Genomic DNA, 15216 nt, shown 5'->3' with positions numbered 1-15216 from the left:
AATAATAATAATTGGGCATAAATGACCCTTTGTGTATGCGCAGAATGGTTAATCATTCATATAATGGAATTACAGCAGGAGCATAAGCTACGTACAACCCTATGGGGGCGATGCAGTAATTGGCGATGGTCTGCCACCGTTCACGTCTGCGCACTTATCAGCCCGTTACATGGCAAGTTTCCCTGCACGCTCTATGGGGTGTGAGACACAACTTGCGATGTTGATGGATGCGGTACAGCGCAATCCCGTTATCACAATGCATTTAATCCCCCCCTACGAGTTCATTTGTGATATTACTGATACGTGTTGCTTGGCAGCAGTGACAAATGATGACATTAATGCGACAGAGAGACGACAACTGCTGCTCCATCATTCCACATCAACGGAGACATGTGCAGAGTATGGGGCTGGCATAAGCGCCAGTACTAATGATGGTATGCGTAACATCAGTGGGTGGCATAGGGTTCTGCTTACAGATGCACTGACACCCCCCCCCCCCCCCCCCCTTACCCCCACCCCAACCCGTAGCAAACCTGGGGCTCCCGCATTAGCAGGTAGTAACTCTGGCTAGGATTCAGCCCGTGTCTTACTGGGAAATTGTTTCTCTAGAGGAGTTTATGTACATGGTGTCTGGATGGAAGATAGACAGTAAGAATATAGTCAATAGGTCAACACCAAATGGTTGGCAGTCAAATGATTGACATGCAAATGGTCCACACATGGTTTTTCATGACTTTTTGGGTTAGGCTGTGGAAGGGGGCGATTAGTGTTAGGCACCAGTAGGAGAGTTAGGTTAGGCACTAGAGGGAGGGTTAGGGTTGGGCACTAGGGGGAGGATTAAGGTTAAGCACTAGAGGAAGGGTTAAAATTAGGGCTTCAGGAGTGGACAGCTAGAATTGGGCACTTGCCAGAGAATTAGGGTTAGGCTACTAGAGGGGATGGTTAGGCACTTGATGGAGGGTTAAGCTGCGGTAGTGAAGGGTTAGGGTTACGCTTGTGGAGAGGTAGGTTAGGGTTAGGCCGTGAAGGGGGCAATTAGGGTATGGGTGGGGGGGGGATCGGCACAAGGGGGAGAGCTAGCGTTAGGCACCAGGAAAGAGGTGTTAAGGGGAGGCACAAGGCGGCGGTGGGTTAGGCACTAGAGGGAGGGTTAGGGTTAAAATTAGAGCTGCAGGAGGGGAGGGTTAGGCACTTGGCAGAGGGTTAGGATTAGGCTGCGGAAGGGAGTGGTTATGGTTAGGGGGAGGGGTGTTAGGGTTAGGCACTGGGGGAGGATTAGGGTTAGGCACTAGAGGGAGGGTTAACGTTGAGATTTGAGCTGTGAGAAGGGAAGGTTAGGATTTGGCACTTGGCGGAAGGTTTGGGTTAGGCTGCATTGGGGGTGGGGGCGGTTAGGGTTAGGTAACGAGGGGAGTGTTAGGGTCCCATTCCAGTATGGCTGCTGCGAACTCCCAAAAAACTTAACGCCGCCCCGCCCTTCTTCTTTTGTAGCTGCAGATATGGGACACGGCCGGGCAGGAGAGATTTCGGTCCATCACACAGAGCTATTACCGCAGTGCCAACGCCTTGATTTTAACCTATGACATAACCTGCGAGGAGTCTTTCCGCTGCCTTCCGGAGTGGCTGCGGGAGATAGAACAATACGCCAATAATGAGGTCATCACTGTGCTTGTGGGTAAGTCACTGTTCTGTACATAACGCCAGCTCTGGGGCCCTTACCAGACATGTATTATACGATTATCACTCCCAGGCTGCATAACGGGACATAGGGCAACACATGGCGCATTGGCAGAATAGAAAGTGATGCACAGTGCTAGACAGAAATCACATTTGCCTCTAATAAGCTGGGACGGGTGGATCTATAGTTAAATGTTTGTTAGGATACTCATATTGTGTATTAGATGTGTCTGACTAGGGTCTACTGCACTCATTTTTCAAAAATGGCTTTTCTCTATGGTGGTCATGAGAGGACAAACATCACCCGTGTCAGAAGGATGCAAAGGTGATAATATACAGCACAACTTTACTGCAGGGTAACATGTTACTGCTAGAAATTGGTCACATGATCATTTAAAATACGCAACAATAAATACACCATGTTGCTAATTTTGAGTCATTTGCAAACCATGCTGCAATGCAGGGGGGGGGGGGGGGGGGGAATACATCAATACATGTATTATTTTGCATGCAGGGTAAATACTGGCTACTTCTGCAAGTAGCCCACACATGCTGGGCAGATTTATTCTCACACTGCAATTTACATTACAGTCAGGACACTCCCCTCCCAACTCTAAATCACTTTGCCCATGTTACATTTGCCCCTCCCTTACCCTACCTGCAGTCCAACATGGTTTTATCAAGGTGCATAATTACGATTTGCGGGAGAAGATGCCAATCCGGCAAGATAGTCACTTGATTTAAAGCGCCGATTAGTGTAAAAACAAAACTAAAGGCCTAATTCAGACCTGAACGCTGGGCATTGATTTTTGCTGTCCTGCGATCAGATAGTCGCCGCCTACAGGGGGAGTGTAGTTTAGCTGTGCAAGTGTGCGAACGCATGTGTAGCAGAGCTGCACAAACTGATTTTGTGCAGTCTCTGCGCAGCCCAGAACTTACTCAGCCACTGCGATCACATCAGCCTGTCCAGGACCGGAATTGACGTCAGACACCCGCCCTCCAAACGCCTGGACACGCCTGCGATTTTCCAGACACTCCCTGAAAACGGTCAGTTGCCACCCACAAATGCCTTCTTCCTGTCAGTCACCTTGCTATCGCCCGTGGGATCGCTTTTTTCGCACCATCCCGTCGCTATGCATCGATCCGCGTTGCTGCGGTCCGTCACGCCTGCGCATTGCGATGCATATGCATGCGCAGGTTGGACTTGATCACAGGCTGTGAGAAAACGCAGCCTAGCGATCAGGTCTGAATTACCCCCTAAGTTATATTAGCCTTTAAACTAATTATCGCTTTAAATCTACTGACGTTCGCGTCCAGAATTGCTCGGGCTCCCGCAAATCAGGGGCTCTTGCATCTGCCCCCCCCATTCCAGATAATCCCAGCAATATGTCACTGACACAATTATCTGTCTTCTGTCTGTGTTCATTACAGGAAACAAGATTGACTTGGCAGAGAGAAGGGAGGTCTCCCAGCAAAGAGCCGAAGAGTTTGCAGGTTCCCAAAACATGTATTACCTTGAAACCTCTGCCAAAGAGTCCGACAACGTGGAGAAACTGTTCCTAGACTTAGCGTGCCGCCTGATCAGCGAGGCCCGGCAAAACGCGTTGGTAAACAGTGTGGACTCCTCCTTGCCTGGAGAGGGAAAAAACATCAGCTATTTGAACTGCTGTAACTTCAATTAGCCAAGAGCTTGATGTGTTTCCAAGCAAGCAAACAAAAACATTCAGCGTGGGCCGAGAGTTTTTGAGGAGGTGGATTCTCTCTGAGGAACGTTGCAGCAATTCTGCCCATAGCAGGCCGGTTTCAGAGTCTCAGCATAGGGGACCACACGCAAGTCACCGCAAGCCGCGTGACGCACGGCTCAGGGCAGGACAGAAAAGTTGTGAGTCCTGTCGGCAAGTCATGGGTACAACTAGACAAAACTATATACATATATGACGAAACGGTGCGTAAGTCAGGGTTACTCTCTCTCTTTTTGTTTATGCTTAGTAGGTAGAAGAACGTCTTCAATGAAGTCCGGATATAACTGTCTTTGTCAGACCAAGAGAAAGGGCAACTTCTACACAATTAACAAGTTTTATAATGTTATTATTTGGAATGCTAGCACCACTTTTAAAGAGATGGATGTAACGTTTGAGACGGAAAGTGATCTTTGTCCTGGATTTTAAATGAATTAAAAACTGAATTTTTAATGCTTTGCTTGAACCGTTAACAGCAGCTTTTCATTGACTGTCATACTCCGGAAAATACGTTTGATTCTTATTTTGCGTTTTTACCCTTAAGAAACTCCAGCACATAACTTGGCCGCTAGTATCAACCCTTTTGCCAAATAGAGGAAAGAATGTTTGTGTTTTACAGAGGAGAGAAATGTACTGTGTAATAGGATAGGCCAGAGCCAGGGGGAACTGGGAGGACGCAATTCCTGCGTCGGCACTAATTATTGTACTAAGAGCGACGACCACTTTTAGGGCTTATTTAATAAAATAGAGGAAGTAGAACCACAGTTACCCCTAGCTACCAATTATATGTGGACCATACGGTGCGAAATCTCTGTGAAAAAGGCTAAGCTGTAAATAGGTGTGGCACACGGTGAATGCGATTAACCAGTGTGGGGAGCGTTGATTCCTATTGGAAGTTTACAGCAGAAATGATCTACGCAGTGCACGTTACCGTAAAAAAATTGACACCAGATATAGGTGATTTGCCGAAGACGTGGTCACTTACCGGTACTGTAAAAATGTAAATATTTAGTATATATGGAGCGCGGTTTGGTAGAGGTGGTAGCGTGCACATCAATATGTCTCAGTGTAAGTCCATGTGCCAGTTTATTCTCACATTCCCATGTGTATATGAGGTTTCACATCGCCCCCAACCATTTGTCCCTGATATCTCGGGATCCGCTGCCGGTGTAGAACTCAGGAGGAAGTTCCCAGCGCAAAGAGGTTTTACTTTCTGCTGACATCGGCAGCTAACAGCTGGTATGTGATTCGTTGCTATAGGTTACGACTAGCAATGCTGAGAGAGGAAGGATGGGTACAGAGTATCTGGACATGTGGCCTGCTTTTGGTGGCCCAGCAGTGGCAAATTATTCAGGTAGATATAGCACCTACCTGGGGCCTATGACTAGAGGCTAAGGGGTCTATTTACTAAGCTTTGGATGGAGATAAAGTACCAGCCAATCAGCTCCTGTCATGTTACAGTCTGGATTTTAATAATGACAGGAACTGGTAGGTTGGTGCTTTAACTCTGTTCACTTTATTTCCGTCCAAGGCTTAGTAAATAGACACCTATATGCCTGATGGGGATCCGGTCTGAAGATCGACAGTGTCTAGGTCGACAATGTTTAGGTCGACCACTATAGGTCGACAGTCACTAGGTCGACATGGATAGAAGGTCGACAGGGTTTCTAGGTCGACATGTGCTAGGTCGACAGGTCTAAAGGTCGACGTGAGTTTTTCACATTTTTTTTCTTTTTTTGAATTTTTTCATACTTAACGATCCACGTGGACTACGATTGGAACGGTAAAGTGTGCCGAGCGAAGCGGTAGCGGAGCGAAGGCACCATGCCCGCGAGCCATGCGAGGGGACGCGGTGCACTAATTTGGGATCCCGGTCACTCTACGAAGAAAACGACACAAAAAATAATAATCCTCATGTCGACCTTTAGACCTGTCGACCTAGCACATGTCGACCTAGAAACCCTGTCGACCTTCCATGTCGACCTAGTGACTGTCGACCTATAGTGATCGACCTAAACATTGTCGACCTAGACACTGTCGATTTGATGAACCACACCCTGCCTGATGATAGGTGGGGTCAGGCGACTGCATGGACCAAAATCTTCCTATTGGTCTGCGGGGTTACCCTAATACGTGCAGTGCGCGCGTCTTCACGCATAGCTTCGAGAGGGTCCCAAAAGCTGCCAACTCCTCTGGGCCCCAGTGTACTCTCAGTGGCCCCCGTTACGGCACATCAGTGCCCATAGCACCATGTTATTACATAAACAAAATGGCCGATATATCGGTGTACTGCGTATTCGCGTTACTAAACTTGAATAATACTATGCCGGAATTAAAACGGATCTATAGCAGACCTGTCACCCTGTAATGACGCTGAGGGCAAATTGGTTACATTGATATACTCAATTTGTCTGAAATTATGTGTCTGTATGTTTTCCGGCGTTTGGGCGCAAATGGTCAGTTGTGGGATAACAAGACTCAGATTCAGAAGCTTTATAGTAATATACTGGGCAATAGGACTTATGAAAACTAGAGGTAACCCATAGCAACAAGTCAGCAGTGCCTTGTGGTCTAACCTGTATCTGGTAGCTATGGTTACAGTACATTCTCCCTGGGCACTAGAAATGCTCATTATTCAAATACCGTTGTGATTTTCAGACAAAATTATGTTATAGAACATACACATAATTAATTCCCTTTTCTGTGTCTTATTTTGTAAAATAGATTACCTCAAGTAAGTCTATATTTCCCCTACATCTGGGTAACTGTGTCTAACAGACAACTTTTAGTAATCATGGCTGTTAATTAATAACTTCAATTGTTTCATTGTTAAGTGGAATTTATGAATCCACAAACTGGATGTAAAATTCTTTGCTATATATTTCCTCAGAAATGGTTTATATGTCCGATCCACCCTGTAGGGTAATGCGGCCCATACATCTACTAGTCCGACTCCCCGCTCTGCCAGTCCGGTCTGATCACTGGTCCGATTGCCAGCCATCGATGAACACAGATTTTTCGGGAAATCAGGGATATTGAACATGCTCCGACTTTCCGATCGTGACCATTTTTTAGTCAGAACCAGCCAATCGGGGTAATCCAACAGTTGGATTTGTCAGATCCCCTGACCCCAGCAGAATAAGGAACTGTCCCGATACATGCTAGATGTACGGGCCCCATAACATCCTGTATATGCATGTCTTTCTTTAATCTAACAAGTTAAACATCATAATTAAGAAAGCACATAGCGCCACCTACAGGTTGTATTTAAGTGCTGCACCCAAAGAAATTCCAGACAGTCTTTTTATTAGTTTTCCAATCACTTTTGTATAATGCATCCCCAAACATAGAGAGTTTCAGCAAAACAAGCCATAGTTACTTATTAAACATATGCAAAGCTGACATGAATTAAATAAAAATAAAATGCCATTACACTCCTGTTATTAGACTGCCTCAGAGTCAGATCATCCATTCGGCTAAGCCTGGCCAACCTGTGGCCCTCCGGTTGTTGTGAAACTACAAGTCCCAGCATGCCTTGCCAAAGTTTTGCTATTCGGGAATGCTAAACTGTGGAAGGATATGCTGGGACTTGTAGTTTCACAACAACTGGAGAGCCATAGGATGGCTACCTGGAGGGCCCAGCGTACTCTAATGCATTTTTTTTTTCTTTTTTACATATGAATGGGGAAGTGCTGGCCCCAACCAGTATCTAGCCCGCCTAGGGCCCTGTGGGTTTTTAATCGGGCCCATATATTAAAGCTGCATTCTCATGAATATTGCTTCAAGATAGAAAATGGCTGCTTCTTCTCTGCGATGCAACTTGTAATATATAATATGCTAGCCATTTCTTTTAGAAATATATGTTTCTTAGTACTATTTAATTATTTCTTATGTGTTTCCCCCCTTCCTGCTGGTGTTTCCTGGGAAATGCCATTAACATCAATATGCAAATGAGCTATGAGACAGACTGAGCAGGTCAAATAAAAAAATCAAAATATCTCCTGCCGCTGTAGCTTTAAGAGTAATGCAAAAGTAAAATCAACAGAGTTGGTGGTCTTTCCAGATACCATATTAAAGAACTGAAAGTATGGCTGACTGTGAAAATGATGGGTCTGCTTTAATTTGCGTTGCATATGTATTTAGTACAGAATAATTCATTTACGTATGACTCTCCCACATGGGGATAAACAAGTTTGTTTGTTTCCCATTTCCATTTGTAGGGTTATAAATATGCAAATTGCAAGCCCCACCCACTCAATTAACATAATTCTGTGATGTTACTCCAGTGGCCATGGAATGGGGGAGGGGCATTAGCAATACTTGCAGGCGGAGCATTCCTTTGTTATGCATACCTCATACACCTACCAACGGTTTTGACATTACCCGTAGTGAAAATAGTATTCTCCTGGCCCATTTTGGAATCTTGTCTTCCCGTCATTCTCACCAAGACAGTACAGACTGCAGAGGCCATTAGACGCGCAAATATTGGGATCATTATATAACCTTTTATCAGATTCACAGTAACAGGTAGGTCACAGCAGACTCCAAGCAGCGGCACTGTTAAACTTTTTCTATTATTTCACATTTATTATGAATGTATTTGGTATGTATTTGTCTGTTCCTTAATGCTGTATAATTTAGGAGCTTTGGATGACATCTTTTTTTTATATATAAATAATAATAAAAAAAATACTGATTAAATTTGTGAAGGACTGATCACGTTTCTTGTAGTTTTCTTTCTGCTGCTTCATGAGATCCAGTGATCATTGTAGCTAAACGGGGTTCTGGTTGAACTGGACAGTTCCACCACTTATACACATTGGGGGTCATTCCGAGTTGTTCGCTCGTTGCCGATTTTCGCTATGCTGCGATTAGTTGCAAATTGCGCATGCGCAAGGCACGCAGGGCGCATGCGCTTAGTTATTTAACACAAAATTTAGCAGTTTTGCTGTGGATTCTGCGGCGGTTTTCAGTCGCACTGCTGTTCGGTAAATGATTGACAGGAAAGGGGCGTTTCTGGGTGGCAACTCAGCGTTTTCCCAGCGTTTGCAAAAAAACGCAGGGGTGTCAGGGAAAAACGCGGGAGTGTCTGGAGAAACGGGGGAGTGGCTGGCCGAACGCAGGGCGTGTTTGTGACGTCAAACCAGGAACTGAACGGACTGAGCTGATCGCAATCTGTGAGTAGGTCTGGAGCTACTCAGAAACTGCTAAGAATTATTTATTAGCAATTCTGCTAATCTTTCGTTCGCTATTCTGCTAAGCTAAGATACACTCCCAGAGGGCGGCGGCCTAGCGTGTGCAATGCTGCTAAAAGCAGCTAGCGAGCGAACAACTCGGAATGAGGGCCATGGTTGGACTGGCAAATGCCAGATGGGCCAGCTGGGTGTGTAAAGGCCTGACCTTCAGCTCCGCCTCCCGACACAGTGCTCGGCCAGCATGCTTGCATGGCGTCAGGCTAAGTCCCTGTGACTCGTCCCCGTGAGATATGTGGCCACACCCATCTTTTTCCATGCATGCACAAGCCAGCGGAGTGCAAGAGCCAAATGAAAGCCCCAGTCTGTCCCTGCCTTATAGCACTGTCTGTCAATGGCAAACCGATTGCGCAACATTACTTATTGGTCCACTGTATAGATCCCAAGTTTTTACTTTATGTATACAGGCCCTCCATGGTCCACCATAGGCAGACCCCTAACTGCCCAGTACATAGACAGGAACTCACTGAAGATATCATATAGATGTCAGGTGTGTGACCACATACACCTATATTCATATTCCGCCAATAAGCATACACAAGTATCCTGGGCGCTAGCACTGGTATTGCATGCAGCTGCTGTGTGCGACTTAGGGGCAGATGCACTAAGGGGGACATTTACTAAGCAGTGAAAAGAGCGGAGAAGTGAGCCAGTGGAGAAGTTGCCCATGGCAACCAATCAGCACTGAAGTAACATCTATAATTTGCATACATTGAAATTATACAGAGCTGCTGATTGGTTGATGGGGCAACTTCGGGATGCAGTCAATTGACCTCCAATCAAAATCCAGACGGTCGAAATCCCGACAGTAATTGACCGACGTTCAAAATCCCGACATGGACAAAATACCGACATTTAAAATACCGACAAGGTCAAAATACCGACATGTAAAATGCCGGCAGGTCAAAATGCCGACATGCTTTTTTCATGATTTTATCATTGAAACCGACTTGTTCATACTTTACCATCCCAGTGGACTTGGAGGGGGAATATAACAGTGTGCCGAGCGCAGCGAGACACCGTGCCCGAAGCATGGCGAGCGCAGCGGTACACTTATATGGTGTCCATGTCGACCTGTATCGACATACACACAAAAACCAATAAAAACGCATGTCGGTATTTTGACCTGTCGGCATTTTACATGTCGGTATTTTGACCTTGTCGGTATTTTGTCCATGTCGGGATTTTGACCGCCGGTCAATTGCTGTCGGGATTTTGATTGGAGGTATTTCATACCGATCCCGGCAACTTCTCCACCGGCTCACTTCTCCGCTCTTATCACTGCTTAGTAAATGTCCCCCTAAGTCTTGGAGAGAATGTGGAGAGAGCTAAAGCATCTACCAATCAGCTTCATCGGTTGTCATTTTTCAAACACAGCCAAAGGGAACAATGGCGGAGTCCCATCCTTTGCAGAATCGGGCCGAAAAAAATATCCTCCCAATATGCACATTTGCCCCCTTTTTCTGGTTATTGACATATTGTGACCCACAAAACTCAATCTTTACTTTGTTACACCCTAGCAAACACCTCCCACCCCAGACACCGATGTCTGCCTATCAGTACATATTTCTGCTGATCAAATCCAATTGCAGTTCTATAAATTATGCACAATCTGAATACATTTTTTTATGCCGCAACCACACTTCTAGTTTTTTTTTTCACTTTCAGAAAATTAATAGCAATAAAGTGTCATTTGTTTTGTAGTAGAGAACAAGTTCTGCCCATTTGCTGATGGATAAAGCACACCGCTTCGAATGATACAGTGAAATCTAATTTGCCGTCTCATTCGGGCAGTTTTTCTTTTGCCTGCACACACAACGGACTCATGAATGCAAAATGGATTAATTACAGATATGTGCCCATGAATATTAAATGAAGCCATGAACAGTATATAACTTGATTGTTCCGGGAAAACGAGGCGACAAATTATAACTGTGATGGATCCGCTTATTATGTTTAAAACTGCCTCTAAGATTAAAATAATATTTGATTTATGTGTGCATAATGAATTTATACGTCTGAGTCTATTAGTTCTAACGGAAAAATAAGAGAGAAATAGGTCTGAATGTGTTCTACCAGTGCTGCACTTACAGTGTACTATCATTTGCAGCTTCAAAGAAAAATTGCTTTGCGACAAGTGTGTTTCCCAAAGCAGGATTGAAATTCCCTGCAATATACATTTCTGCCACCGGATGGCACTTTGAGAGAATCGTACTACGCATGTCAGATGCACAAAAAGTTCCAGCATGTTCTTTGTAAGTTAAAGTACAATGAATTAATGTTTGCATCGCAGCTTAAACTAATAAATTTAAATCATCTGTGATCTAAGCAGAGGTTACAGTGTCATGCAGCTGACAAGAGGAGAAATACAAGTGACTGAGTTACCTCTGCTCAGACCACAGGTGGCGCATTGCGTAATATATAAAAAAGTTTCACAGGTGCTATTTTGGTTCTTAGAGCAGGCAAATGTCTCTGGCCACGCTTATACTGCCAAGCTCAGGAGGCAATAAAGGACTTGTACGGTGAGTGAGCACTTATACACAGGTGTCTGGAAGTATAGTAACTGGAAATACCTATCTGCAGCCATGTGTGCTCACACCCATCAACTATAGGATGTAGTTACGCTTAACTACAGTAGTCATACTTACAACAGCAAGTTTCATTAACAGCCCCGTCTCCCTTACAGCTACTGTCCTGTTTGACACAACCTCTAATATACAGGATGTACTGGGAACGGGATCAGTATGAGATCCCAGTGGTCGGGACCCTCGCTTTGGGCCTGGTGGCGACCTTCGATCGCCACAGGGTTCTGTTCCCCCTCAGGTGGTGGCGTGGACCACCACCCAAGTGGGAGAACCAGCCGGCGGTCAGGACTCCGACCGCCGGTATTGCAGCCTGTGTTGGGATTCCGGTATCGGTATATTGACCGCCAGACGGTCAACTGACTGCCTCCCCTGGGACCATCCTACAAACATTTGTGCTCAGTTGTGCAAAGAAAAATGAAGGATCTCTGCAGGGGCAGTTTTAGGGCCTAATTCACACCTTATCACTTCTCTGAGAATTTGTAGAGGTCTGCGATCAGATAGTTGCTGCCCAGACAGAGTGAATACCAGCCCCGTGCAATTGTGTGTACACCGTGCAAAAATATCGTGAATGCCGGTCATCCCCCAATGTGTATCCTACAACCCTGCACACTGCAATGATGGTGGCGGCTCATCACCAGTATTTCCGGATGGAATTTTGCAGAACGATGGCCTTAGGGCCTGATTCTGATGGTTTATGTACATCTCCGATGTTTGTGGATCTGCAAGTCTGTGTCTGCGATGACGGTCACAGTGCCCCCTTAATGATTGACATACTGCGGTTGTTTGGGGATGGACGTTCCAGAAAATGGGGGGGATGTCGGCACAGTTTTCTGGGTGTGCCGAAGCCAGTGAATACAGCTTCGCTGGCAGTGAGAAAACTCCCCCACATAGATGATCCGATGCTACGTCTTCAGATACAGCAGCGGGTCATAGAAGCCGGCAGTGGGGTCTTTCTACTGCAGATGCCTTCTGCTGCTTCTACATATTTCTCTTACGTCCTAGAGGATGCTGGGGTCCACATTAGTACCATGGGGGTATAGACGGGTCCACTAGGCGCCATGGGCACTTTAAGACTTTGATAGTGTGGGCTGGCTCCTCCCTCTATGCCCCTCCTACCAGACCCAGTTTAGAAAATGTGCCCGGTGCAGCCAGTCACAGCTAGGGGAGCTCCTAGGAGTTTTTCTAGTTTTATTATTTCTCATACGTCCTAGAGGATGCTGGGGTCCACTTCAGTACCATGGGGTATAGACGGTTCCGCAGGAGCAATGGGCACTTTAAGACTTTTTCAGAGTGTGAACTGGCTCCTCCCTCCATGCCCCTCCTCCAGACCTCAGTTTAGAAAATGTGCCCAGGCAGACTGGTCGCACTCTAGTGGAGCTCTACTGAGTTTCACTAAAAGACTTTATGTTAGGTTTTTTATTTTCAGGGAGGCTGCTGGCAACAGTCTTCCTGCTTCGTGGGACTTAGGGGGAAGAAGTAGGAACCAACTTCCTAAAGAGTTTCATGGCTCTGCTTCTGGCTGACAGGACACTATTAGCTCCTGAAGGGTACTGAACACTAGCTGCGGCTATGTGCTCACTCCCACAGCACGCCGTCACCCCCCTCACAGAGCCAGAAGTCAGAAGACAGGTGAGTAGTATTACCGGAGGTCTGCAGAGAGGGATCTCCGGTCATCGTGACGGCTTAAGGTACCGCGCAGCCCTGGGCAGCATGAAACCTACTCTCACTGGCAAAAGGTGGCATATGATGCTGTGGCACAGTCTTACACCCCCACCAGTATAAATATCTAGTTCAATAGCTGAGGAAAAACGCGGCATTACAGGGGGTGGGGCTTCTTCCTCAGGCAGCCAGCACACTGCTCAGCGCCATTTTCTTCCAGCAAAAAAAGCAGGGGAAGAAACGCTGATCCTCCTCTCAACTTTTGATTCTAGTATCAGGGTGCAAAAAGGGGGGGGGGGGGGAGTGTATATTGTGGTACTATACCCAGGGGCGGAACTGTGGGAGGCAGTGGAGTCGGCTGCCGCCGGGCTCCTGGCCACAAGGGGGCGCATCTCCTCCACTGTCTCCCGCAGCCTGAGAACTGCGCTGCTATTGCAGATGGAGGAGCTGTGTCAGTGACACGGAAGCTGCCTCCTGTAGAGAGAGATGGCACTGGCTGCAGCTAGGGGGAGCTCCAGAGCACAGCTCCTCCCGGGCCCTTAGTAAGCCAGCCGAGGGAAGCTCAGAACTCTCTGCTCCTCCATGCTCTGGATGATAGCCAAAGGTAGGCACTGTGTGGGGGGTGGGGGAGAGGTGTATTTGGGGGGGAAGTACTGTGTTTTGTGTGTGCTTGTTTTTAAGTGAGGTGTGTGTGTTTTTAAGGAAAGTTGTACATTCAAGTAAAAGAGGCATGTGTGATGTGTGTGTGAGAGTGGCATGTGTGTGAGAGGCATGTATGTGTATGTAAGTGAGAGGCATATGTGTGTGTGTGTGTGTGTGTGTGTGTGTCTGTGTGTGTGTGTGTGAGGCATGTGTATGTAAGTGGGAGGCATGTGTATGTAAGTGAGAGGCATGTGTGTGTGTGTGTGTGTGTGTGTGTGTGTGTGTGAGAGGCATGTGTATGTAAGGGGCCCTACACACTAGGCGATGCGCCACCAAGGTGCCCGACGGCCGACGAGCGACCCGGCGGCGGGGGGGCAGTGACGGGGGGAGTGAAGTTTCTTCACTCCCTCCGTCACTCGGCTCCGTAGACTTGCAGGCAAATATGGACGATCTCGTCCATATTGGCCTGCATGCACAGCCGACATGGCCCCAGCGATGAACGAGCGCGGGGCCGCACATCGTTCATCGCTGGGGACTCCACACTGCACGATATGAACGATATCTCGTTCATTAATGAACAAGATCGTTCATATCGTGCAGTGAAATCGCTATGTGTGTAGGGCCTATAAGTGAGAGGCATGTGTATGTAAGTGAGAGGCATGTGTATATGAGAGGCACGTGTATGTGAGAGGCACTTGTGTGAGAGGTGTGTGTAAGTGAGAGGCACGTGTGTGAGAGGTGTGTGTAAGTGAGAGGCATGTGTATGTAAGTGAGAGGCGTGTGTGTTTAAGTGAGACGTGTGTGAGTGTTTAAGTGAATGAGGCGTTTGTGTTTTTTTTAATATATATCTAGTGTTCACGCTAGGTGTCTGCCCCTTTTTTAGACAGCTGAATCCCGCCCTGCCCGTTTTTGTGCGCCCTGCCGCCCCGCCATTTGCTGCCTGCCGGACCCCTCCACGTCGGCCAGCCGTGCGCCGCCAGACCCGGTACGTACATGAGAGTCCCCCTGGGCTAAATTAACCTTGTAAGTATTTTGCAGCTGTAAACATTAATCTCAGTGCTCTCTACCTGGTGCAATGTATCTCAGTGCTCTCTACCTGGTGCAGTGTGCCTCAGTGCTCTCTACCTGGTGCAGTGTGCCTCAGTGCTCCCTACCTGGTGCAGTGTTCCTGAGTGCTCTCTACCTGGTGTAGTGTGCCTCAGTGCTCTCTACCTGGTGCAGTGTGCCTCAGTGCTCTCTACCTGGTGCAGTGTGCCTCAGTGCTCCCTACCTGGTGCAGTGTGCCTCAGTGCTCCCTACCTGGTGCAGTGTGCCTGAGTGCTCTCTACCTGGTGCAGTGTGCCTCAGTGCTCTCTACCTGGTGTAGTGTGCCTCAGTGCTCTCTACCTGGTGCAGTGTGCCTCAGTGCTCTCTACCTGGTGCAGTGTGCCTCAGTGCTCCCTACCTGGTGCAGTGTGCCTCAGTGCTCCCTACCTGGTGCAGTGTGCCTCAGTGCTCCCTACCTGGTGCAGTGTGCCTGAGTGCTCTCTACCTGGTGCAGTGTGCCTCAGTGCTCTCTACCTGGTGCAGTGTGCCTCAGTGCTCTCTACCTGGTGCAGTGTGCCTCAGTGCTCTCTACCTGGTGCAGTGTGCCTCAGTGCTCTTTACCTGGTGCAGTGTGCC

At 47.2% G+C, this 15216-nt stretch overlaps 1 protein-coding gene and 1 long non-coding RNA gene across 4 annotated transcripts in view; both read left to right on the top strand.

Moving 5' to 3' along the window:
* The window catches only part of RAB30 (RAB30, member RAS oncogene family), a 129466-nt gene extending 121345 nt beyond the window's left edge, over nucleotides 1-8121 (top strand). For all 3 annotated transcript variants that reach the window (XM_063951334.1, XM_063951337.1, XM_063951335.1), the window contains 2 exons: nucleotides 1492-1675; nucleotides 3109-8121. In XM_063951334.1, coding sequence (XP_063807404.1) covers nucleotides 1492-1675; nucleotides 3109-3359 — 435 coding nt within the window. In that variant the 3' untranslated portion in view covers nucleotides 3360-8121. The remainder of the gene's footprint in view (nucleotides 1-1491; nucleotides 1676-3108) is intronic.
* Nucleotides 8122-13436: 5315 nt separating this feature from the next.
* Nucleotides 13437-15216, top strand: part of LOC134998088 (uncharacterized) — an 80774-nt gene continuing 78994 nt past the window's right edge. Inside the window, exons 1-2 of the long non-coding RNA XR_010200416.1 lie at nucleotides 13437-13516; nucleotides 14438-14539. This is a non-coding gene — a long non-coding RNA (uncharacterized LOC134998088). The remainder of the gene's footprint in view (nucleotides 13517-14437; nucleotides 14540-15216) is intronic.

The sequence above is a fragment of the Pseudophryne corroboree genome, chromosome 2 (assembly GCF_028390025.1).
Source record: "Pseudophryne corroboree isolate aPseCor3 chromosome 2, aPseCor3.hap2, whole genome shotgun sequence".
NCBI classification, from domain to species: domain Eukaryota; kingdom Metazoa; phylum Chordata; class Amphibia; order Anura; family Myobatrachidae; genus Pseudophryne; species Pseudophryne corroboree.
The sequence above is the reverse complement of the archived record's forward strand: the minus strand, read 5'-3'. Positions and strand labels throughout refer to the sequence as shown.